The 25,175-nt window shown below is 43.9% G+C and overlaps 1 protein-coding gene across 2 annotated transcripts; it reads left to right on the plus strand.

Moving 5' to 3' along the window:
- PSMG2 (proteasome assembly chaperone 2) lies at positions 1 to 22,951 on the plus strand. 2 transcript variants are annotated; one of them, XM_023228453.1, is made up of 8 exons: positions 1 to 299; positions 4,252 to 4,423; positions 11,561 to 11,590; positions 12,049 to 12,107; positions 15,665 to 15,783; positions 17,257 to 17,430; positions 21,274 to 21,394; positions 22,654 to 22,951. In XM_023228453.1, exons 1-8 carry the CDS (start codon positions 243 to 245, stop codon positions 22,744 to 22,746), a joined length of 825 nt encoding a protein of 274 aa, XP_023084221.1. In that variant the 5' UTR covers positions 1 to 242; the 3' UTR covers positions 22,747 to 22,951. The 2 variants fall into 2 exon arrangements, with proteins under 2 accessions (XP_023084221.1, XP_023084222.1); XM_023228454.2 differs by lacking the exon at positions 11,561 to 11,590.
- Positions 22,952 to 25,175: the final 2,224 nt, after the last annotated feature.

Genomic DNA, 25,175 nt, shown 5'->3' on the forward strand with positions numbered 1-25,175 from the left:
CCATCGCCTTGCTTGCTAGGGTCTGCGGAAGTGCCGCTCGCCCCTCTGCGCGGCCCCCCGGCGGCCTCTTTCTGCCCTCGGAACCGGCAGTTAGCTGGACAGGCCCTCAGGGCCCGGCGCCCAGGGACTCGAAGGACCCGCCTGCGCCCCGCGAGGCCCCGGGGACTCGGGCTTCCGCCTTCCTGCTGCCCTCGTTCTCTCCAGTGTCACGCTTAGTCCCTGCTGGCCGCCCCACTGCGACCATGTTCGTTCCTTGTGGGGAGTCGGCCCCCGACCTTGCCGGCTTCACCCTCCTCATGGTGAGTCTCCGCTTGCGCTCGGGGCTGCTGCCTCGCGAGGTCGCCGCCCCGACCCGGGGTGTTTGGCGGTGCCTTGGGGGAAAGACGGCCCTAGTTTCCATTTCAGGTTCTCGGCCAGAAAAAGCAGGGAGGTTGTAGCCGGAGGCAGACGTCCAAATAGAACCTTTGTCGGCCCTAAAACCAAACGCAGTCAAGTCTACAGTTTGTAGTCTCTGTTTCCTGTAAAACGTGATGTGTTCGTACATTCTAGATACACAGTACTTACGTTGTGCGGGGCATCCTTCAGTTTTACCCTAGAAAGTCTTTTTGCGAGTGGTTTTAGAGTCAGTCTTAAGCTGGCATACTATCGTTGTTAACCGGAGAACTACTGATAGGGCCATAAACGTCGACTCTTGCCGGTAGTTAGCAGTTCTGTCGCTCTTCAGATTCGTTCATTGTTTTAATAAAGTCTGTGATGTGCGAGTATTAGAATAAGACTAGGTGCGTGCCTTCAAGGAATTTACAATGGAGTTGGCAACATGTGTAATTAATAAGAGCAATAAATGCCAGGATACAAGTTTGAAAGGATGTGGAAAGGCCCTGAGATAATTGGGAGGGAAGGGACGGAGGGCTTGTTAAGAAAGGCTTATAGAGAAGGTAGTAAGTAAGAGATGGAGGGGCTGTGGGCTGGGAGTAGGTTTGGAAAGTAGGCGTTTCAGAAAGATAGATGTCTGTAACAGAGTCACGCAAGCATGGGGGACTTGAAGACTGCCAAGAATTTGGAATGACACATTGAGAGAGAATAAGCAGGCCGGGCGCGGTGGCTCACGCCTGTAATCTCAGCACTTTGAGAGGCCGAGACGGGCGGATCATGAGGTCAGGAGATCGAGACCATCCTGGCTAACACGGTGAAACCCCGTCTCTACTAAAAAATACAAAAAAAAACTAGCCGGGCGTGGTGGCGGCGCCTGTAGTCCCAGCTACCCGGGAGGCTGAGGCAGGAGAATGGCGGGAACCCGGGAGGCGGAGCTTGCAGTGAGCTGAGATCCGGCCACTGCACTCCAGCCCAGGAGACACAGCAAGACTCCGTGTCAAAAAAAAAAAAGAAAGAGAATAAGCTGTAGGCCCTGTGAACCCAGAAGGCACCACTGGAAAATGCACTATTTGGAGTGGTGTAAGGCTGGAGAGAGCTGGAAATGTCATTCTTATTCACTACGTGTAAAACACACAGCCCCAGAGAAGAGTGTTTCAAAAAGGAGGGAGTGGCCATGTCAGAAGTAGCCCAGAGGTGTGTAAGGTGAAGAAAGCTTATGTTTGGATTTAGCAACATGTTAATGGTGGTCATCTGGACAGTTACCAGTGAAGTGGTGAAGAGAAAAGCCATATTGGAGTGGGTTGAATGAATGGCAGAAAACAAGTAAAGATTTGGGTTGTACAATATATATATATATCCAGTCATTAATTCAGAGACAGGCATGATGGCTTACGCCTGTAATCCCAGCACTTTGGAAGGCCAAGTACAGGAGAATCTCTTGAGCTCAGGAGTTCAAGACCGGCCTGAGCAACATAGTGATACCTCATCTCTACAAAAAAATAATAATAATAAAAATTAGCCAGGTGTAGTGGCCTGCACTTGTATCTCAGCTACTCAGGAAGCTGAGGTGGGAGGATCACTTGAGCCCAGGAGACAGAGGCTGCAGTGAGCTGAAATCATGCCACTGCACTCCAGCCTGGATGACAGAGTGAGACCCTGTCTCAGAAAAAAAATTTTTTTAATAAGAGATAAAGTTTTTGCTTATGTTTTTGTAGGCGACTTGGAGAATTTTTGCTGTGTAGAGACACAAGAAATGAGGCTGAGCTAGAGGGCTATGTGGGGTCAAGATCTTCTCGTTTACGTGCTGACGGACATAATACAGTAGTGAGGAAGAGAAGGATGGTACAGAGTTTAACCCAAGTGTCAAAATTGTTGAGAAGGGAATTACAGGAGGTGACTAGGCAATTGGTAGGTGACAGCAGTGAGAAGTGGAGAACATGCTGAGGGAACACCCGGAAGGACAGAGAACAGAAGGAATTGTTGGAAGAATGCGAAGGAGGAGCTACATTAAAAGGATACTTTGGGGATAACCTCAATAAAAATTAGGCGTGTATTAGATGTAGTTGGTAAGGGAATAGGAAGAAGTTTAGGTAGAGTGAATAATGTTGACCTTTTTTTTTTTTTTTTTTTGAGACGGAGTTTTGCTCTTTTTTGCCTAGGCTGGAGTGCCATGGTGCGATCTTGGCTCACTGCAACCTCCACCTCCTGGGTTCAAGTGATTCTCCTGTCTCAGCCTCCTGAGTAGCTGGGATTACAGGTGTGCGCCACCACACCTGGCTAATTTTGTATTTTTAGTAGAGACAGGGTTTTACCATGTAGGCCAGGCTGGTCTTGAACTCCTGACCTCAGGTGATCCGCCTGCCTCAGCCTCCCAAAGTGCTGGGATTACAGGCATGAGACACCATGCCCAGCGCACTTTTCTGAAATACAAAATACGGGGTGCAGGGGCCATTGAAAATAATATGCTAAGAATAAATAAGGCTCAAGGACAGTATCTCTAGCTAGTTGCACTTTTAATGAACTCCAGTAGTCAAGGACACTATCTCTAGTTGAACTTTTAATGAACTCTAGTAGGCGCCAAGAAGGCGGACCAATAAGAAAAAGTTTAGAGACAAGCAACTAAGCAGAAGGTTACATCTGGGTGCAGAAAGTTTGTTTTGCATTGTGTTATTTCTGCTGACGTGGGGTTTATGGAGTATAAATAAAGTGAGGCGGAGGCTCTAGGCGTGGCCGCCATGTTTTCTTTTTGTCTTTGTCTCTTGTGTCTGTTCATTCTCCACCACCTCTGGCACGGGCCCCAATACGGGGACAAATTTGGGCAAAAGTTTATAGTTTTGGACTTGCAGAATGTGAGTTTCCTGTGACCTAACCATGTGGAGACATCCATTAGTTTGTGGAGCTCCTACGTGTTGTGGGATGTAGGTAGGGATTTGGCAGCTTTATTATTTTACGTGATGGGAAAAAGAGAGTTTGTGTGTTTAGCGTGAAAAGGTCACTTCAGCCTTTGGGAACGCGTGAAGAGGCACTGATAAAGCAAGTGGTAAGAAGATTCACACCTCGTAGTCTTTACACTTGCTTTCCCCCTGCCTGGAATGGTCTTTCCCATTTCTCTGTAGGGCTGTCTCCTTTACCTTTTCTAGTCCTTTGTCACCTCGGGTGAGTCTTTCCTCGATCTCGCTACTTAAAATTGAAATCAGCCATGTACACACATCCTCACACTTTATTTTCCTCCGTAGCACTTACCACTGTATATTTTACTGTTCGTTTTACTACAGGTAAACCACTCTGGCTCGAATGGAAGTTCCATGACGGCATGGACTTTTGTTGGTTTATTTTGCTGCATTCCCAGTGCCTAGAGCAGCAATTGACGCATAGTAGGCGTTCAATAAGTATTTGTTAAATCAATAGTCTCAAAGGTGGAGGAGGCCCCAGCAGTTGTAGTTAATGAAAATCAATATCTAGCCATGATGCTATGACGCTTTCAGTACTAATACTATGACTATTATTTTCTGTCTGAACTTTTTGAAGTGCTGCGACCAGGTGTGTTGGCTCACGCCTGTAATCCCAGCACTTTGGGAGGCTGAGGCGGGCGGATCACCTGAGGTCAGGAGTTTCGGACCAGCCTGGCCAACATGGTGAAACCCCGTCTCTACTAAAAATACACAAATTAGCTGGGTGTAGTGGTGCGCACCTGTAATCCCAGCTACTCGGGAGGCTGAGGCAGGAGAATTGCTTCAAGCTGGGAGGAGGAGGCTGCAGTGAGCCGAGATGGCACCACTGCACTCCAGCCTAGGAGACAGAGGCAGACTCTGTCTCAAAAAATAAAATAAAGTGCTGCTAATTTTGGTGACTTACTGAACATATCTTTTATAATTTCAGCCAGCAGTATCTGTTGGAAATGTTGGCCAGCTTGCAATGGATCTAATTATTTCTACACTGAATATGTCTAAGATTGGTTACTTCTATACTGATTGTCTTGTGCCAATGGTTGGAAACAATCCATATGCAACGGCAGAAGGAAATTCAACAGAACTTAGTATAAATGCTGAAGGTATGTAAGACTTTACCTTGTACTGTTCCGCTACAAGGTAGAATTGTTTTAAATTAGAAATAGACTTTATTGATAATTGTTTTGTAGCAAATGTTTACTTAGTGCCAACTGTGTGTAGAATTCACAATCCAGTCACATTGTCCTATTCTTTTACATCCTGGTTTTAGTTGTTAGACTCTTGTAAATGGCAACTCTTACGAAGGTTGAGAGTAAGATAATACTTGTGTCTTTTTTTTTTTTTTTTTAAGAGGAAGTCTTGCTCTGTCACCCAGACTGGAGTGCAGTGGTGTGATCTTGGCTCACTGCAAGCTCCGCCCCCCAGATTCACGCCATTCTCCTGCCTCAGCCTCACGAGTAGCTGGGACTACAAGTGCCTGCCACCGTGGCCGGCTAATTTTTTATATTTTTTTAGTAGAGATGGGGTTTCACCATGTTAGCCAGGATGGTTTCAATATCTTGACATTGTGATCCACCCACCTCGGCCTCCCAAAGTGCTGGGATTACAGGCGTGAGCCACTGTGCCCGCCCCATACTTGTATCTTTTATAGAATTTAAAATTTCCTTTTTTTTCAACATGGATTTCTTTCCTTCTATCCTCAGTTTTATTTCCTGTTCTTACTGGTATGTGTAACCATCACTAATGATATGGAAAGGCAAAAAGAAGATTGCATTGGACTCAGTCCTGTAGGTTTAATATATGGTATGTCAACTAAGCCTCATCCTCCTGGTCATCCTCTTCCAGTATAGGATCCATAATCATATGGTGCAGATAAGGCTCAAAGACGTTGACTTGCCTGATGCCACTAATAGGTGTAGGCTTTTCCCATACTGAAAATCTTTGTAATTCCTCATTGGACTATCAGGCTCGATGAATCAGGGAACATTGGTTATAATGCAGCACAGCACCTGGTGAGTAAGAGAAGAGCTCCTGTAGATCGTGAAGCACGGGAGCACCAGTGACTGCCTTTGATGGCTAACTGTTCTGGTGACCTTTCAGTTCTCTGTTTACCATTTTAAGGTCAAATCCAGAGGGATAGAAGAGCACGAAAGGCCTTTGGTGAATTGAAAGACAAATGAAGAAGCATTTTGGTTTTTGTGTCTTATTAACCATATCATCATTCTTAGCTTACGATAATGAAATGTACATTTAAGGAATGACCTTATTATCGAATTTCCTACAGGACAGATGGCTTTGTCAACACAAGACTAAATTTTAGTTACTGCCTCAGGATAAATGACTGTAAATGGTTAAAACCAGAATTCATGACCGGGTGCATTGGTGCACATCTGTAATCCCAACACTTTGAGAGGCTGAGGTAGGAGAAACACTTGAGCCCAAGAGTTTGAGACCAGCCTGGGCAACAAAATGAGACCCCATCTTTACAAAAAGAAAAAGTAAAAAATTAGCCAACCTGTAGTCCCATCCTCTTAGGAGGCTGACTTGGGAGGACTGTTTGAGCCTGGGAGGTTGTGGCTACAGTGAGTCATGATGATGCCACTACACTCCAGCCTGGGTGACAAAGTGAGACCCTGTCTTAAAAAACGAAAGCCCCTGGAATTTGTATACTTTCTGCTAGTGATAACAGCTATCTTTGATTAAGTATTACTGTGAACTAAATGCCATGTACTTTTTTTTTTTTTTTGAAATGGAGTTTTGCTCTTGTTGCCCAGGCTGGAGTGCAGTGGCGCAATCTCAGCTCACCGCAACCTCTGCCTTCCAGGTTCAAGCAGTTCTCCTGCATCAGCCTCCCGAGTAGCTGGGATCACAGGCATGCGCCGCCACACCCAGCTAGTTGTGTGTTTTTAGTAGAGATGGGGTTTCTCCATGTTGGTCAGGCTGGTCTCGAACTCCCGAAATCAGGTGATCTGCCTGCCTTGGCCACCTAAAGTGCTGGGATTACAGGCATGAGCCGCTGCGCCCGGCCGCATTTACGTGTATTTCATTTAATCCTTACAACTTTTTTTTTTTTTTTTTGAGACGGAGTTTTGTTCTTGTTCCCCAGGCTGGAGTGCAATGGCACAATCTCGGCTCACCGCCACCTCTGTCTCCTGGGTTCAAGCGATTCTCCTGCCTCAGCCTCCCCAATAGCTAGGATTACAGGCATGCGCCACCATGCCCGGCCAATTTTTTATTTTTAGTAAAGACAGGGTTTCTCCATGTTTGTCAGGCTGGTCTCGAACTCCCGATCTCAGGTGATCTGCCCGCCTCGGCCTCCCAAAGTGCTGGGATTACAGGCATGAGCCACTGCATATGGCCTTACAACTATTTTGTAAGATAGTTTTATATATGAGGAACTGTAACAAAATTATTTATTAATATCTCCCTATATCTTACCCATATTAAAATTGGCCCAGTGTACCCCAAAATGTTGCCCAAAGTTTAGTTGTCCAAACCAGCACCTATAGTATGAGGAGACTTCAAAAAGTTTGTGAGAAAATGAACAAAAAGATAAAAACAGAAAATATAAACTTTATTTCTGAACATCAGCTTCGTCAAGTTCAAGACACTTTTGTAAGCCATGATAGCAGCCATGTAGTCCATCCCTAAAGAACTGAGGGGCCTGGGAATTAAACCATGTCAGTGCAGTCTTTTTTACATTATTAATTGAAGAAAAATGGTGCTCTTTGCAGATTTTTTAAGACTAGGAAACAAAAGAAGTCAGAAGCAGCCAAATCAGGACAAGGTGGAGGCCTAATGATTTCCCATTGAAACTTTGACAAAAGTGCCCTTGTTTGATGGGAGGAATGAGCAGCAGCATTTTTCTGATGGACAAGGACTCTCTGGTGAATCTTTTCCAGTTGCTTTTCTGAGAAAGCTTTGGTTGACTTTCTCAAAATGCCCTCATGGTAAGCAGATGTTATCATTCTTTGGCCCCCCAGAAAGTCAACAAGCAGAACGCCTGGAGCGTCCCAGAAAACTGTTGCTATGACTTTTACTCTTGACTGGTCCACTTTTGTTTGGCTGAATCACTTCTGCCTTGGTAGCCATTGCTTTGATTGTGCTTTTTTGTCAGGATTATACTGGTAAAGCCACGTCTCATCAGCTACAGTTCCTTAAATATTTCAGGATCTTGATATCTCTTGTTTAAAATTGCCATTGGAAGCTGTGCTCTTGTCTTAGCTGACGGGACACATGGTTTTGGTGCTCATCGAGTGGGAAGTTTGCTCAACTTTAACTGTTCAGTCAGAATTGTGTGAGCTGAACCAATTGAGGTGTCCGCGGTGTTGAAGGTTGTTTCTGCTGTTAATCGTCAGTCCTCTTCAATTCCGGCACAAATAGGATGAATTTTTCCTCAAATTGAGGTAGATAGTCTGCTGCTGTGGGCTTCATCTTTAACATTATCTCGTCCCTTCTTAAGATGAGTTACCCATTTGTAAACTGCTAATTTCTTTGGGGCATTGTCCCCATAAATCTTTTTTTTTTGAGACAGAGTTTTGCTCTTGTCACCCAGGCTGGAGTGCAATGGCATGACCTCAGCTCACTTCTACCTTTGCCTCCCAGGTTAAAGCAATTCTCTTGCTTCACCCTCCTGAGTAGCTGGGATTACAGGAGCCTACCAGTATGCCCGGCTAATTTTTGTATTTTTAGTGGAGTTGGGGTTTTTTTTTTTTTCCCCCCCGAGAAGGAGTCTCACTCTGGATGCTCAGGCTGGAGTGCACTGGTACAGTCTCAGCTCACTGCAGCCTCTGCCTCCTGGGTTCAAGGGATTCTCCTGCCTCAGCCTCCCAAGTAGTTGGGATTACAGGTGCCTGCCGCCACACCCAGCTGATTTTTGTATTTTTAGTAGAGACGGGGTTTCACCGTGTTGGCCAGGCTGGTCTCAAACTCCTGATCTCAGGTGATCTGCCTGCCTTGGGCTCCCAAAGTGCTGGGATTACAGGTGTGAGGAGCAACTGCGCCTGGCCCCCATAAACTTTTTTATTTTATTTTATTTATTTTGTTTTTTCTTTTTGTTTTTTTTTTTTTTGAGACAGAGTCTCGCTCTGTTGCCCAGGCTGGAGTGCAATGGCACGATCTTGGCCCACTACAACCTCCACCTCCCAGGTTCAAGCAATTCTCCTGCCTCAGCCTCCTGAGTAGCTAGGATTACAGACGCATGTACCGCCACACCCAGCTAATTTTTTGTATTTTTAGTAGAGATGAGGTTTCTTCGTGTTAGCCAGGATGGTCTCAGTCTCCTGACCTTGTGATCCACCTGCCTCGGCGTCCCAAAGTGCTGGGATTACAGGCGTGAGCCACCGTGCCCGGCCTATTTTATTTTTGAGATGGGAGTCTCGCTCCATCACACAGACTGGAGTGCGGTGGCGCGATCTTGACTCACTGCAACCTCCGCCTCCTGGGTTCAAGAGATTCTTCTGCCTCAGCCTTCCAAGAAGCTGTGATTGTAGGCACTCACCACCACGTCCAGTAATTTTTGTTTTGTTTTTTTTTTTTTTTGGCATAGAGTTTTGCTCTTGTTGCCCAGTCTGGAGTGCAATGCCATGAATTCGGTTCACTGCAACCTCTGCCTCCCGAGTTCAAGCGATTCTTCTGCCTCAGCCTCCGGAGAAGCTGGAATTACAGGCACGTGCCACCATGCCCAGCTGATATTTTGTGTTTTTAGTAAAGACAGGGTTTCACCATGCTAGTCAGGCTGGTGTTGAACTCCTGACCTCAGGTGATCCAGCCACCTTGGCCTTCCAGAGTGCTGGGATTACAGGTGTGAGCCACCGCTCCTGGCCTAATTTTTGCATTTTTAGTAGAGACAGGGTTTCACCATGTCCAGGCTGGTCCTGAACTCCTGACCTCAGGCAATTCACCCGTCTCGGCCTCCCAAAGTGCTGGAATTACAGGTATGAGCCACCGCCCCCAGCCCTCATGAATTTTTTTTTTATTTTTTTGAGACGGAGTCTCGCTCTGTCGCCCAGGCTGGAGTGCAGTGGCCGGATCTCAGTTCACTGCAAGCTCTGCCTCCCAGGTTCCTGCCATTCTCCTGCCTCAGCCTCCCGAGTAGCCGGGACTACAGGTGCCGCCACCTCGTCTGGCTAATTTTTTGTATTTTTTAGTAGAGGCGGGGTTTCACCATGTTAGCCAGGATGGTCTCCATCTCCTGACCTCATGATCCGCCCACCTCGGCTTCCCAAAGTGCTGGGATTACAGGCGTGAGCCACCGCGTCTGGCCCCTCATAAACTTTTTTAAAGCATCAGTGATTTCACCATTTATCTACCCCAGCTTCACCATAAATTGGATGTTGTTCTTGCTTCAGTTGAAGCAGAATTCATGCTGCTCTGATAGGGGCACTTCATGTCTTATCCTTGTTACTGCCTCAGACCAGAGCCTTCTCTTGTGTGTTACAGCAAGTCAGCACAAGTTTAATTGGTGCAAAATGTTTTCATAAGTACACATTTTCTATGAACTTTGTGAAGACCCCTCACATATCCGATGGTCGTGCTGTGCCCTTGAAATCTCTTTTACTCTAGAGCAGTCCCTTTTTTTCCATCACAAACCGATTTATTGAAGAAAAGACTGGGTGTATTGTTTTATACAATGTCCCACCTTCTGATTTGTCTGATTACGTCGTGCTGTCATTTGGCTTGTTCTAGCCCCTGTATTTTCTGTAACTGGAGTTAGCTCTAAAGGCTTGATTAAAGGTTAATGTTTTGGGGCAGAATACATAAAAGGGGTTGTTGTTTTCATAGTGTATCACATCAGAAGAAAAAAGTACTAGGAAACAGGAACCTAACAACAAAAAGAATTACATAGGCCGGGCACGGTCCCACGCTTGTAATCCTAGCACTTTGGGAGGCCGAGACGGGTAGATTGCCTGAGCTCAGGAGTTCAAGACCAGCCTGGGTAACACAGTGAAACTCCGTCTCTACTAAAATACAAAAAATTAGCCCATCATGGCAGTGTGCGCCTGAAATCCCAGCTACTCAGGAGGCTGAGACAGGAGAATCGCTTGAACCCAGGAAGTGGCGGCTGCAGTGAGCCGAAATCACACCATTGCACTCCAGTCTAGGCGGCAGAGCGAGACTCTGTCTTAAAAAACAAACAAAATTAGCCGGGCATGGTGGTGTGCTCCTGTAATCCCAGCTACTTGGGAGGCTGAGGCACGAGAATCACTTGAACCTGGGAGGCAGAAGTTGCAGTGAGTCGAGATTGCACCACTGCACTCCTGCCTGGGTGAGAGAGCAAGACTCTGTCTCCAAAAAAAAAAAAAAAAAAAATTGTATGATACATTGATGAGGAGAGTATTGCTATTACCGAAGAAGTGGTAGCTTACATTTTAAAAAGCTTAGCCTGCCCACCCCCTACAGATACATTCTTTTCAAACCTAGGTCTGTTGAATTAGACTGCATGTGTTTGTCACAGATAGGTTAGAGGCTGAGTAATCTGTGCCTTAGTCTCTTTTCCCTAAATTTATACCCCTTTCCCTAATTCCTAAACTTCCTTTGGACTGAATATACCTGGTGCTTGGTAGATTTGCTGAGTTCAGCATACCTCCCTCCATGGACATACCTTCATGATGTCACACCACATCATGCCAGCCATAGGAGACAATCTCCGAAAGACCCGTAATAGTAAAGACCTGATCCACCAAAGGATTTGCCATTATTTGCAATCTGTTTATAGTAACCAACACTTACCCCTTAGTGCAATAGTAATCCTGTGTCCTTAGAGACTATTTTGTACCTGACTCAGACAGGAGCTTCTCATTCCTTTTTTTTGAGACGGAGTCTCGCTCTGTCGCCCAGGCTGGAGTGCAGTGGCCGGATCTCACCTCACTGCAAGCTCCGCCCCCCGGGTTCAGCCCTTCTCCTGCCACAGCCTCCTGAGTAGCTGGGACTACAGGCGCCCGCCATCACGCCCAGCTAATTTTTTTATTTTTTAGTAGAGATGGGGTTTCACTGTGTTAGCCAGGATGATCTCGATCTCCTGACCTTGTGATCCGCCCGTCTCAGCCTCCCAAAGTGCTGGGATTACAGGCGTGAGCCACTGTGCCCGGCTGTTTGTCATTCTTAGAAGTGAAGTTGGGCAGGGAAGCCTTAAGCCTCTCTAGAGTGGGCCCCTTGTAGAATCTCATGAAAGCTATGGATCCTTTTCCCGGAAAAAAATGCAAACACATTGACTCACATGATGTTTTCTGTTATTTCAGATCCTTTAAAAAGTTCTAAGGAACACACATGTACGTATTTCAGGATTTTATTACATGGCTAACATACTCCTACCTTTTACTGTTTCTTCTGTTCATCCCAATGAGTGTTGCTGTTCTCTGGAGACAAGAGGGAAGAATATCAAAAGCCAAAAAGTTCAGTTTTCTTAAGGATGATTTCAGTTGTCATGATACCAGAAATTTTCAGGAGAATACTTCTCTGGTTTTACAGTTAAAGTCAGAAAAAATAATTTTTGATACTTTCTTAGAGTTAACCTTTCAGAAATGAATTGTTCCATAGAATAAAGCCCACTGGCTCATTTTAAGGTATTTCTAAATGGTCTTATTTTAACCAGATGACATATATGTTCCGTATTTTAATTATTGAAAATATTTAAATGCAAAAGGTATTATAATTCAATTTTTTTATCATAATAATTTCAACTTGCATAACTTCACTATCATATGATTTCATTTTCTTGTTTTTATAGTATATTCATTGCCTTCAAGAAAGCTGGTGGCTCTTCAGTTAAGATCCATTTTTATTAAGGTTAGTATGTTGTAGTTTGCCTTTTTGTTTATTAAAGTGTAATGAGAAAATAAGTAACATTAGGAATTAAGATTCAGAAATTACTGTTTTTACCGTATGTACAGTTAAGATCTGATTCTATAGAGAAATAATCTTACAATATTTCAGATGTGTTACTGTCTTTCATGATTATATAGAAAGGAAGTAGGACTTTTATCTTGTGTGTCACATATTTTCAGTTCGGATAACACTGGTGAAAAAATGTTAGCATATTAATATTAGAGGTTTATTCCATTTGTATTACATTTCAGCTGGTGGCATCTACATATAAACTATGTATATATCAAATTATATGTCAGATTATATATATGTCATAAAATACTCTGAATCCGACTTCTTTCCTTCTACACTGCTACCACTGAGTCCAAACCACTGTCGTCTTCATGCCCCTGACTCTACTCTTGCCCAGTCTACCTCTCGCAAATGGCAGCACTGACGATCCTCTAAGCCTACACCGCATCACTCCTCTCTTCAAAACCCTCCAGTAGCTTTTCCTCTCACTCAAAATTGTGATCCAGGCGCAGGAGCTTGCTTCCTGATGCACTGTGACAGCAGGTTTTTGAGAAAAGAAAGGCTTTATATTGCATATTGACTCCCAAGGAGACAGGAGTCGAGCTCAAATCTGCCTCCCTGTGCTGGCTTCAAGGCAGTGTTCTTAGTAGAAAAGGTTCAGAGGGTGGATTCTGAGATTTGTAGGTGAGCGATGGAAGGAAAGGGTAGATCTGGTAAGTCCTTGGGCATGCATAGTTATCTTTTCATGCTAACTCATAGGGCCCATGTGCCAGTTCAGGGGAGTGAGTATGAAACGTGGCGATGGAGAGTCAGCTTGCGACACCAGCAAGCTTGTTCTCTGCAGACTCAACTTGGCCGTATTGGTTCCAACCAATTTCAGCTGGTTCTTTTATCCCATAAGGGAAGGAAGTTTCAGTATTTTAGCAAGTAGTTTCTTATCTGCTACCCTGCAAACTCAATAATTTTTTTTTTTTTTTTTTTGAGACAGTCTCCTCTGTTGCCCAGGCTTAAGTGCACTGATGTGATCTCAACTCACTGCAGCCTCTGCCATCCTGGGTTCAAGTGATCCTCCCGCCTCAGCCTCTGGGATTACAGACATGAGCCACCATACTGGTTCATTTTTGTATTTTTAGTAGAGACAGGGTTTTGCCATGTTGGCCAGGCTGGTCTCCAACTCCTGGCCTGAAGTGATCCACCCGCCTTGGCCTTTCGAGTGCTGGGATTACAGGTGTAAGCCACGCCCAGCCCAAACTCAAGAATTTCTGTTATTCATTGGTTTCGTTAACTCTTTGGGGATGGTTTCAAATTCACAGCCCTTATTGTGTGGCCTATGAGGCTCTATATCTGTGCTAATACAGTAGCCACTAGCCACATGTAACTATTTACAGTTTAATTCATCAAATTAAATTTAAAATTCAGTTCCTCAGTCACTACTCACGTTCCGAGTTCTCAGGAGCCCCTTATGGCAAACAGCCAGCAGAACAAGAGTCACGCTCCCAGGGAGCTCTGCCAGACTGCTGCTCCGCGGAGCCTGACCTGCAGCCACACTGGCTTCCCTGTGTTGTTAGACATTAAGCTCATCCTCAGTCTTTCCACTCATTTCTCTGCCAGAATTCATTTTCTTGGAGACTCAAATGGTTTGCCTCCTTTAGTGTTTTCTTAAATGTTTCCTCATCAGAAAGGCCCTCTTAAACAATCCTTTCTTCCTTTTTTTTCCCTTGAAACAGGGTCTCTCTTGCTCTGACACCCAGGCTAGAGTGCAGCGGCGTGATCTTGGCTCACTGCAACCTCTGCCTCCCAGGCTCAACCTCTGCCTCCCAGGCTCCAGCCATTCTCCAACCTCAGCCTCCCAAGTAGCTGGGATTACAGGCATGCACCACCACACCCGGCTAATTTTTGTATTTTTTGTAGAGATGGGGTTTCACCATCTTGCCCAGGGTGGTCTTGAACTCCTGAGCTCAAGCAGTTCATGCTTCAGCAAATGCAATGGCGTGATCTCAGCTCACTGCAACCTCTGCCTCCCAGGTTCAAATGATTATCCTGCCTCAGCCTCCCGAGCAGCTGGGATTACAAGCATGTGTCACTGCACCTGGCTAATTTTTGCATTTTTAGTAAAGATAGGGTTTCACCATGTTGGCCAGGCTGGTCTTGAACTCTTGACTTCAGGTGATCTGCCCACCTCGGCCTCCCAGTGTTGGGATTATAGGAGCGAGCCACCATGCCTGGCCCAGAGCCTGCCTCTCGTAACCGCTATACTAGACGACCTTCTTATTTTAAAAGTTAGCCTGCATTTCTTACCTGCGTTTTAAATTTTATTGAATAGTTATTTTATGAGCAGTCTTTGAAAAATTTTCATAAAGTGGGCTCCCCCTGAAATTTTATAACCCACATTACAGATTTACCAGCTGTGAACGTCTTGCCATACCTGCTTGATCTCTCGCTAGGTGTGTACACACAGTTTCCTTCTTCGAAACAATCCAGAAGTAGGCTAGCAGCATCATCATGTGTCACCCCTACATACTTCCGCACACATCTTTCAAGAACAAGGACACCATTACCACCCCCAAGAAAACCAGCGTTTTAATGAATTTATTCAGGAGTATCATCCAACATACTCAGATTTCCATAGCTGTTCCCAAAATATCCTTCAGTTCTGGATCCATTCATGGTTCACAGGCTGTAATTTGATTGTTACATCTTTTTAGTTGTTATCCTTCAGAGTAAAACTGGCCTACCCCGCTTTCTTTCTTTACAATATGGACCTCTTTGAGGAATCGGGGCCAGATGTGGAGCGTTCTCCATTCATCTGATTGTTTCCATGTGACCAGATTTGGGTCATAAATTTCTGGCAAGATCCCTTCACAGATGGCCATGTATTGGTTATTAGGTAACAACAGATTACTTAAGTAGAACTGGGAAGTTTTCTTTGTCCATTACAATAGAATACTTTTGAAATCTGGATTCCTCATGACTCATTGATTGATTTTCTTTTTTTTTTTTTTTTTTTTTTTTTCTCTTTTGTTTTGAGAGAGAGTCTCACTCGGTTGCCCAGGCTGGAGTGCAACGGCACAATCTCGGCTCACTGCAGCCTTCACCTCCCGGGTTCAAGTGATTCTCCTGTCTCAGCCTCCTGAGTAGCTGGGATTACAAGTGCCCACCACCATGCCCAGCTAACTTTTGTATTTTTCGTAGAGATGGGGTTGTGTCATGTTGGCCAGGCTGGTCTTGAACTCTTGACCTCAGGTGATCCGCCTGCCTCCCAAAGTGCTGGGACTGCAGGCGTGAGCCACCATGCACAGCCATTGGTTTCTTAATTATAAAGATGCATTAGATAATTCATTGCTGTTTATCATTCACTTTCGGTTTAAGCACAGTAAGTGGATCTGAAAGTAATTTCAGTATATATAAATTATATATCGTTATTGCATAAAGTTGAGATAGTATACAGAATGTTGGTATGCTCTAAGACTAACTTTTAGATTTTATTCTCTCAATGGTGTGCAAAGTATAAATCAAAGCCATTCTGTGAAAAACTGCTTTCCTGGGTGAAAAGCAGCGGCTGTGCCAGAGTCATTGTTCTTTCGAGCAGCCATTCCTATCAGCGCAATGACCTGCAGCTTCGCAGGTATGTTCCTGCCTCTGGAAAGTTATTTTTGGTATGGTTTATACTATGATAATTTCTCTGTTAAAAGGTTAAAATGAACTTTAAAAGCCACGTAGATCCTTACCTCTTCTCACTGGAGTTTAGAAAGGGGGGGAGGAGAAGGTCAGGAGATGGGAGGGAGTGCAGCTAGGCAGATCTTTTCAGTTCCTGTGAGCTTAGTAGAGTTGGGGCATTGGGAAAACATCGTGGAGAGAGGGAGAGGTTGGGAACCAGGTTTTTAGTGTTTCCTGTCACACGCATGGCAACATCACAGCTCAGCTAATTTAAGAGAATGAGCAGAAAAGGTTCTCGAGATTTATTGGTTGATAACTTTTGAAAGATTAATATTTTCAGTTATTTCCATATATGCAATCATTTTTTTAAAAACATTTACTTTTTGTGGAGACAGGGTCTCGCTGTGTTGCCCAGGCTCAAGCAGTCTGCCTGCCTCAGCCTCCCAAAGTATTGGGATTGCATGCGTGAGCCCCCCGCACCTGGCCACATGCAACCATTTGTATTTGCAGAAATCCACTTGCCTAAAGTGTAGCTCCCTGGCATGTCAGAGTGAGTTCTTAAATGTAAGACAGAGTATCTCAGAAATAGAACTATAAGCTATCATTATCACATAAAGTTGATAACATATCATATAGAATACTTACACTCCAAGATGTAGCTTTTATTTATTTTTGAGATGGAGTCTTGTCCTGTCACCCAGGCAGGAGTGCAGTGGCGCGATCTCAGCTCACTGCAACCTCCACCTCCTGGGTTCAAGCGATTCTCCTGCCTCAGCCTCCCGAGTACCTGGGATTACAGGTGCCGCCACCATGCCTGGCTCATTTTTTGTATGTTTAGTAGAGACGGGGTTTCACTATATTGGCCAGGTTGGTCTCGAACTCCTGACCTCAGGTGATTTGTCTCCCAAAGTGCTGGAATTACAGGCGTGAGCCACCACACCCAGACCCAAGATGTAGCTTTTAGATCATTTCTTTTTTATTATTTTTGGGATGGAGTCTCGCTCTGTCACCGAGTGCAGTGGCGCAATCTTCACTGTAACCGTTTTAGATGGTGTAGATCATAACTTTTATCACTTATACACCTATAAAATCAGGATGAAAAAATACCAATAAGCCAAGAGTTACCTTTCAAAATGAGCTAATTTCTAGAACTTTCACAAAAGACATTACAGGGTTCATGGCAGAAGGAAGCAATGCTGTGGGAAATTTTTGCAATGGGCTTGCCTAAGTGTTTCTATCTTTTTATATTGTCTCCCAAGTAAGTAAGTAAGTAAGTAAGTAGCAAATCAGCAATATTTTTTACTTAAGTCTGCTGAAACTTGTGTTTTGCCTGTGCAGCAGAATATATGGAGACCAAGAGAATTTTAGCTAAAAAACCGATGTTTGCCTTAGAATTTGTATTTGTGAGTTTTTAAAAAGTTAACTATATGATTATTTCTAGTACTCCCTTCCGGTACCTGCTTACACCTTCCATGCAAAGAAGTGTTCAAAATAAAATAAAGAGCCTTAACTGGCAAGAAATGGAAAAAAGTCGGTGCATTCCTGAAATAGATGATTCCGAGTTTTGTATCCGCATTCCGGGAGGAGGTATCACAAAAACACTCTATGATGAAAGGTGAGTTTCTTTGCCTGTTCATTTGTTTCCCACTTTACTTAAAAATGAAAGTAATGCAGTGAGCCGAGATCGTGCCACTGCACTTTAGTCTGGGTGACAGAGTAAGACTCCGTCTCAAACAAACAAAGAAAAAAACAATGAAATTAAGTCAGGGAATGTATTGGATTACTTACTGAAACTCTGAAAACGTATTTATAAAACCGGTACTATTTTAGAGCTCTGGCATTTAGGGAAAAGATTTAAACTTGGTTATAGAAGAACTGGTTTCTAAAAAGCCATATTTAATGCTTTATTTTGTGTAACTTTTTAGGGATTCTGATACTTATTCTTTGCAAGCTCTACAGGCACACTTTTTAAAATTGTGGTAAAATACACATCCTGCAAAATTTACATACATTTATCATACATGTTAACTATATTTGTACAATCAAGTGCCGTGAAGTCATTCACAGCATCTGCGTCCATCAGCACTGTGTACTTCTAGAACTTTTGCTATCATATTAAATTTTAAAATCTGGACCTGTAAATAATAACTCCCAACTTTACTTCTGTAAAATTGGTGTTGATGTTCCCATTTTCATTTCTTACTTTAATAATTTGAGTCTTTCCTTTTTTTTCCTTAGTCAAGCTAGCTAAAGATTTGTCCGTTTTGTTTTTATTTGAAGAACCAGTTTTGATTTTGCTGATTATTGTTTTCCTATTCTCTATTATTCTGTTATTCTCTATTATTTCTCTCTTATCTAATCTTTATTTTCTTCTGCTAGCTTTGGATTTGGTTTGCTCTTTTTTTCTCTTTCCCCAGGTGTAAACTTAGGTTATTGATTTAAAAGTTTTTTTCTTTTTTACTGAATGTGTTTACAGCTGTACATTTCCTCTTAGCACTGCGTTCACTGCATGCCCTATGATTTGACATGCTGTGTTTTCATTTTCACTCATCTCAGTATTTCCTCATTTACCTTGTGTTTTTGTTCCCTGTTCCTCTCTTGTCCCCCTCACAAACACTTACCTCCTTTCTATTTTTTATTTATTTTATTTATTTTATTTTTTTTGAGACAGAGTCTCGCTCTGTCACCCAGGCTGGAGTGCAGTAGTGTGATCTCGGCTCACTGCAAGCTCCGCCTTCCAGGTTCACACCATTCTCCGGCCTCAGCCTCCCGAGTAGCTGGGACTACAGGCGCCCGCCACCACACCTGGCTAGTTTTTTTTTGTATTTTTAGTAGAGACGGGGTTTCACTGTGTTAGCCAGGATGGTCTCGATCTTCTGACCTCGTGATCCGCCCACCTTGGCCTCCCAAAGTGCTGGGATTACAGGCCTGAGCCACCGCCACACCTACCTCCTTTCTAAGAGTCAACTCACCCTTCACCTCCTGTCTGCAGCCTTGCCTGTCCCTGTCTTCTAGACAAGGAAGTTGCCCGTCTGCACTCCACCTCTTCTATACTTTGATGCACTTACTTTACAAATCACTCCTCCTAAACTTTTGCTTCTGACCATGACAGAGTAACTGATATCAGACTCGCCCTCCTGCCGTAAAAAAACACTGGAACCTGACAGAATTTATGAAACAACTGTTTTCTAGACATTGGACTACAGGCAGCACACAGCTGTCATCCCTAAGAGAAGGCAAATTTTAAGTCTACAGTTGCCCAGCTTTGTGCTTGGAGATACTTTCTGGATGCAGCACAGGGAGCGGAACCCAAGCAGAGCACAGTGGTCTTGCTGAGTGGAGGAAATGAGTTAAGATGACAGGGAGGCTGAGGCAACTTGAAATACAGGGCAGAGAATCAGAGGGCAGGGGTGGTGCTCATTAGAGTCCGGGGGTCTGTCTCCTTGGGTCTTTTTCTGAATTCTAAGCCATGGGTATAGCGTGAAACTGAGGCCAGGCAAAGAGCAGCTTCTGGATAGCTGTAAGCTTGCCCACAAAGTTAGCAGTGATAAACAGAAAATGCTATAAAAGTTAGACCTACTCAGCATCGACATTCGGGAAATGCAGATTTTACCCTAAAGAAACAATATTTAAAATACTCAGTTGTATCAACCAGAATAAAATAGTTCCAAATAAAAAAGGAATAAAATAGTCATCCTCTGCCTTTCTTTTTAACAGAAGACCAGGGGGTAACATTCAAATGACTATCCCACAGTGTGTTACAAACGAGTAAGAGGCAAGATAAGTGAAGAGCACACCCCTACACTTTCCAAGTTAGAGCCATGAAAATGCAGGCACAGCCTGGGCGCCAGCCTTCTCCAGGCGAGCGCCTTGCCTAAGGCCGTCACAGCAGAGGCATTTAGGAACTGGAATTTTCTGAGCCATCAGAACTCATGGTGGTTCCATACAAAGATTGAGAGCCCCTCAGGTATTTGAGAACCAAGTACTGGGCTAGTGTGAGTGGGGCTAACAATTTCTACTTTGTAGTTTTTAGAGACAGATACCGTGGTAAGTTAGCCTGGCATCATCTGCGACTTCCGAATGTACACATCAGAGTCTCCTCAGTGTCTTCCATCCCTTCCTTAGAACTCTGCTCGCTTTTACTTCTGTAGCTCTCTTTGTCAGTCTCGTGCTTTCAAGTTTTGGCATTTTTCTCACAGTTCTTGGTTTTAGGGTGTTAGGAATAATTTTTGCGTTTATTGGCAAGCAGGAAACTTTTTGCATTGGTATATCTCCATCTCATCACTAGCTTGAGGTGTTTATAGTGTGATAGGAGACTATGTTTTGGAGTTAGAGAGACCTAAGTTCATGTCCCGTCTCTGCCACTTACTAGATATAGAACTTTGGGCATGTTAACTACATATTCAATTTTTTTTGTTGTTTTGTTTTTGTTTTTTTGTTCTTTTGAGACAGAGTCTTGTGTCTCACGCAGTTGTCCTGCCTCAGCCTCCTGAGTAGCTACAGGTGCACGCCACCATGCCCGGCTAATTTTTATATTTTTAGTAGAGACGGGGTTTCACCATGTTGGCCAGGCTGGTCTTGAACTCCTGACCTCAGGTGATCTGCCTGCCTCGGCCTCCCAAAATGCTGGAATTACAGGCATGAGCCAGCGCGCCCGGCCTGTATTCAGTATCTTTAAACCTGTTACCTCGTAAGAGTAGCTAATACTTCTGTCATATTTACTGTGTGGTCACTGTTCTAGGCATTTTGCCTCCACTACCTCCTTTCAACCTCACAACAACCTGTGAAGTAGGTTCCATTACCCCCTTTTATAGATGAGGAACACCCCTGGTTAAGGTAACTTGCCCAACATAACTGGTAAGTTGAAGAGCTAGAATCTGAATGCTGGTGCCTGTCCTTGTTCCCGTTATTCCAAACGGATTCTTTTATAAAATGGAGCTAATTAGAGCTTCCTCAGGATGATTAGAGGGGTCATAACATTTGCAGATAATGCTTAACACATAATACTCACTCACCGTTTCTGAAGAAGTAGGAACTTTTCTTTCCTTTAATGATTCCATTCTCTTCCACAGTTTCCCTCACTGCTTTAGACGGTCACAGGTGTTACCTTCTTTCAGTCTCTGCTGTGGCGCTTCTCACAATGACTGTCTTCTGAAGCAGGTTTGGGGAGTAGATCAGAACATACCTTATCTGCTGCAGCCAAGGACACAAAGGCTGCTTCTTCATGCAGCCGTGGGGTGAGGCACGATCATGCGTGTTCCCCAGTGGGTGTTACAGAGGCCTGCTCTCACAAGTAGAAAACTTTATGTAGGGCAAAGGGAGATGGTAAGTTATCTTATAATGTGGCATCTTTTCCTTACCCAAACCAGGCAGGTTATCGTAGCTGTGAAAACAGACACACTAGAATCAGCTCTTGTACCTGTGAAAAAATACTGATTCTTATTTTTATTTCTTGTAGCTGTTCTAAAGAAATCCAAATGGCAGTTCTGCTGAAATTTGTTTCAGAAGGGGACAACATCCCAGATGCATTAGGTCTCGTTGAGTACCTTAATGAGTGGCTTCAGATAATCAAACCACTTGTAAGTTTTCTTATAGCCTAAGCCTCTTCTTTGGTTGTGTGTATTCATTAACTTGCATTTTATATACTACCTAAGTAGACCAAATGAGTGAAGGTTTATATTAAATATAGACATATCTTTACATAAAATTTAGTTTAAGCTGAACTTTTGAAAATTAGAGGACAGTTAACCAACCTATGATTTACAGTTGTTTCATTAAAGCTGACTTTCCAAAAAGGAAAATCCTTAGTTCTTCATTGTACTTACTATTCATGTTAGATTAATTATGCCAGACATAGTCTTGCAATAATAAACAAACCTTCTGTGGAATTCAGGAATTTTTTTAGGAAAGTAAAAAGTATTGCTACATGAGCAACATGTAGCTATTGAATAAATATTACAGTTGATGTTTTTCTCTATTATGAAATGAGAGCATTACACCCAGGAAGGTGAGTCAGCCTTTCGGCGTAACAGAACACCTCATAAGGCTGCTTTATAAGGTGGGTAACTAGCTTTTTAATTCATGCTTTTGCCAAGAACAACTTGATACAAATCACATGACACTGATTTTTTTTTTAATACCGTATTCTTTTTTTTTTTTTTTTTTTGAGACGGAGTCTGGCTCTGTCGCCCAGGCTGGAGTGCAGTGGCCAGATCTCAGCTCACTGCAAGCTCCGCCTCCCGGGTTCCCGCCATTCTCCTGCCTCAGCCTCCCGAGTAGCTGGGACTACAGGCGCCCGCCACCTCACCCAGCTAGTTTTTTGTATTTTTTAGTAGAGACGGGGTTTCACCGTGTAGGCCAGGATGGTCTCGATTTCCTAACCTTGTGATCCGCCCGTCTCGGCCTCCCAAAGTGCTGGGATTACAGGCTTGAGCCACCGCGCCCGGCCGTTTTTTGTATTTTTTTAGTAGAGACAGGGTTTCACCATGTTAGCCAGGATGGTCTCAATCTCCTGACCTTGTGATCCGCCTGTCTCGGCCTCCCAAAGTGCTGGGATTACAGGCTTGAGCCACCGCACCAGGCCTCCGTATTCTTTTTGAATGTGATTTTCCATAATAAACTTCATCTGCAGCCTTTCTGGCATATCTTTATAATTTGGAACTTAAAGAAATTTATCTTCAGTTGACATGAAGACAGACTTTATTTTTCCTTAACAATAAAACCGGGCTATAAAAGTGTCAACCAAAAGGAACACAAAAGGAGAGTTTTATAATTCACTTTAAAAGGAGATCTGGTGGTAAAAGTTTAAAGATAAAAATATTTTGTTCTTCAATTACAGAGCGATGACCCCACAGCATCTACCTCACGGTGGAAAATACCAAGTTCTTGGCGATTACTCTTTGGCAGTGGTCTTCCCCCGGCACTTTTTTGATCTGTTGTCCATTTTATACCCAGAACACTTACTACCAACACAACTGTTAAACATTCTAGACAAAAAATCATATGATCCGAGAACATATTAGGAAATTACCTTCACCGTAAATGTCAAAGGAAAAGATTAAGGATCTCTTTGCCATGCTTTTCATCATATGCAACCAATGTGAATTTTGTACAATAAAATTTTATTTCCTAAGTAATTCTGTCTTAAATGTATTTTTTTTTTAATTTCAGACTCAGCTTCCTAGTTCGGCTCTAATCACCACAAACTTAGTGACACACCAGTTTAATTTTTTAATTAATTAACTAATTAATTTTCATTGTGTATGTTAAGTAAAATGAGACGAGGTCTTGCCATGTTGCCCAGGCTGGTCTCAAACTCTGGGGCTCAGGCAATCCTCCTGCCGTGGCCTCCCAAAGTGCTGAGATTACAGGCATTACACCACTATGCCCAGCCACAAATTTGCTTTTAAATTCTGACTTCTGAGTTCTGGAAGTCAGAAATCCAAAAATGGGTCTGACAAGGCTAAAGTCGAGGTGATAGCAGGGCAGTGCTCCTGTGGAAGGCTTTAGGGAGAATTTGTGTTCTGCTGTTAGCAGCTTCTAGAGGCTGCCATATTCTTTGGCTCATGGGCCCTTTTATCTTCAAAGCCAGCAGCTTAGCATCTTCAGATCTCTCACATATAAAAGCACCCTGTGATTGCATTGGGCCCACCCCAATAATCCAGGATAGTTTCCCCATTTTAGAAGAATTTTAATCAAAATAATAAAAATGGTTTTCATTTTCGAGTGCCTGCTGCATACCAGTCACTGTTCACCCCTAATCTTTGGGACGTACGATTTCACTGACCTGTGTGCCTCGGCTTTCTCATCTGTAGCACAAGCGCCACCCAGCACTCCGTGAAGGTTTCCTTTTGTTAGGTAAATCATTCTGGATTCTGTGACCTTTATCTGTTTCCATTTTGGTTAAAATATGAAATGAGGGTTGACATCAGCAAGATGGCAGAATAGGAAGTACCAGTCCTCATTACCCCACAGAGACATCAATTTATAGACCAAGATACCAGAAACCAGTTAAGTTGCACTATCCCCACCTGGTGAGTGCAAAATTAAGAACAGCCGCATTGAAATGAGTAGGAGGAGTCATTTCACTTAACCCCACCCAGGATGACAGCCCAGCATGATGGCGAGAGTACGCCAGCTCCTGGCTTTTCCCAGGGTTGAAGGGGACAGATTCGGGGTCGGGGGGGAGAGGTGGAGAAGGTTGGAGCATGTGACCAAGATTCTGGCTCTTTCATCTTGTCTGACTTAGAATAGTGACAGAACTGGCATCCTTTGGATGCCTGGGGTCTGCTAAAAGCACATGAGAGTGGAGGATAGCTTGCCGTACCACCAGAGCCTGTAGTACCACAGACAGGCCAGGGTGGCTGGACACCATCAAGAAAAATCACTCAATTTGCATTTTCTCTCCCAGGAGAAATGGAACTTACACGCCAGCATTCCAGCTTTTTATAGTGCTGCCCAAGGGACTGTTGCCCATCTCATCTAACTCCGGGTGCTTAGAGGAAGCTGTCATGCTTTGCCAGAGAGCCACTGAGAACAAAGGGGTGACTTGCAGCTGCAGCACCAGAGAACGTGCAATTCTGAAGACAGACACCAGAGGGAGCAAGAGATTACAAGATGAAAAACCAACAAACTTTAGTTGGAAAATAACACAATCCTAAAAAGTTGAACTTGGAAAAACGTTTACGAGGTTCCAGAATCTCTACCTGGGCTAGTTGGTGAAGGTCTCCCCGGTACAAAGCCAGTATCCAAAGATTGGGAGTGGCCGAGTGCAGTGACTCACACACCTGTAATCCCAGCACTTTGGGAGGCTGAGACGGGAGGATCACCTGAGGTCAGGAGTTCAAGACCAGCCTCACCAATATGGTGAAACCCCATCTCTACTAAAAATACAAAAAAAAAAAAAAAAAAAAAACAGGCGTGGTGGCGCGCACCTGTAATCCCAGCTATTCGGGAGGCTGAGGCAGAATTGCTCGAACCCAGAAGGCAGAGGCTGCAGTGAGCCGAGATCGTGTCACTGCACTCTAGCCCGGGCAGCAGAGCGAGACTCTGTCTCAAAAAGAAAAAGAAAATATGAAGCTCACTGGCAAAGTAAATACAGACAAATGCAGAATCCTTCAGGACTATAATGGTAGTGCACTTTTAATTCTGGTACAGAATTTACAAGACAAAGCATAAAAATAACTAACTGGCCAGGCACAGTGACCCACACATGACATCCCAGCACTTGGGGAAGATAACTTGAAGCCAGGAGTTTAAGACCAGCCTCTGAGCAACAAAGTGAAGCCCCATCTCTAAAAATCAAAACAAAAACTGTAACTGTAAAAATATGTTAAAATATCTTAATGGATACACACTATG

The sequence above is a fragment of the Piliocolobus tephrosceles genome, chromosome 18 (assembly GCF_002776525.5).
Source record: "Piliocolobus tephrosceles isolate RC106 chromosome 18, ASM277652v3, whole genome shotgun sequence".
NCBI lineage: Eukaryota > Metazoa > Chordata > Mammalia > Primates > Cercopithecidae > Piliocolobus > Piliocolobus tephrosceles.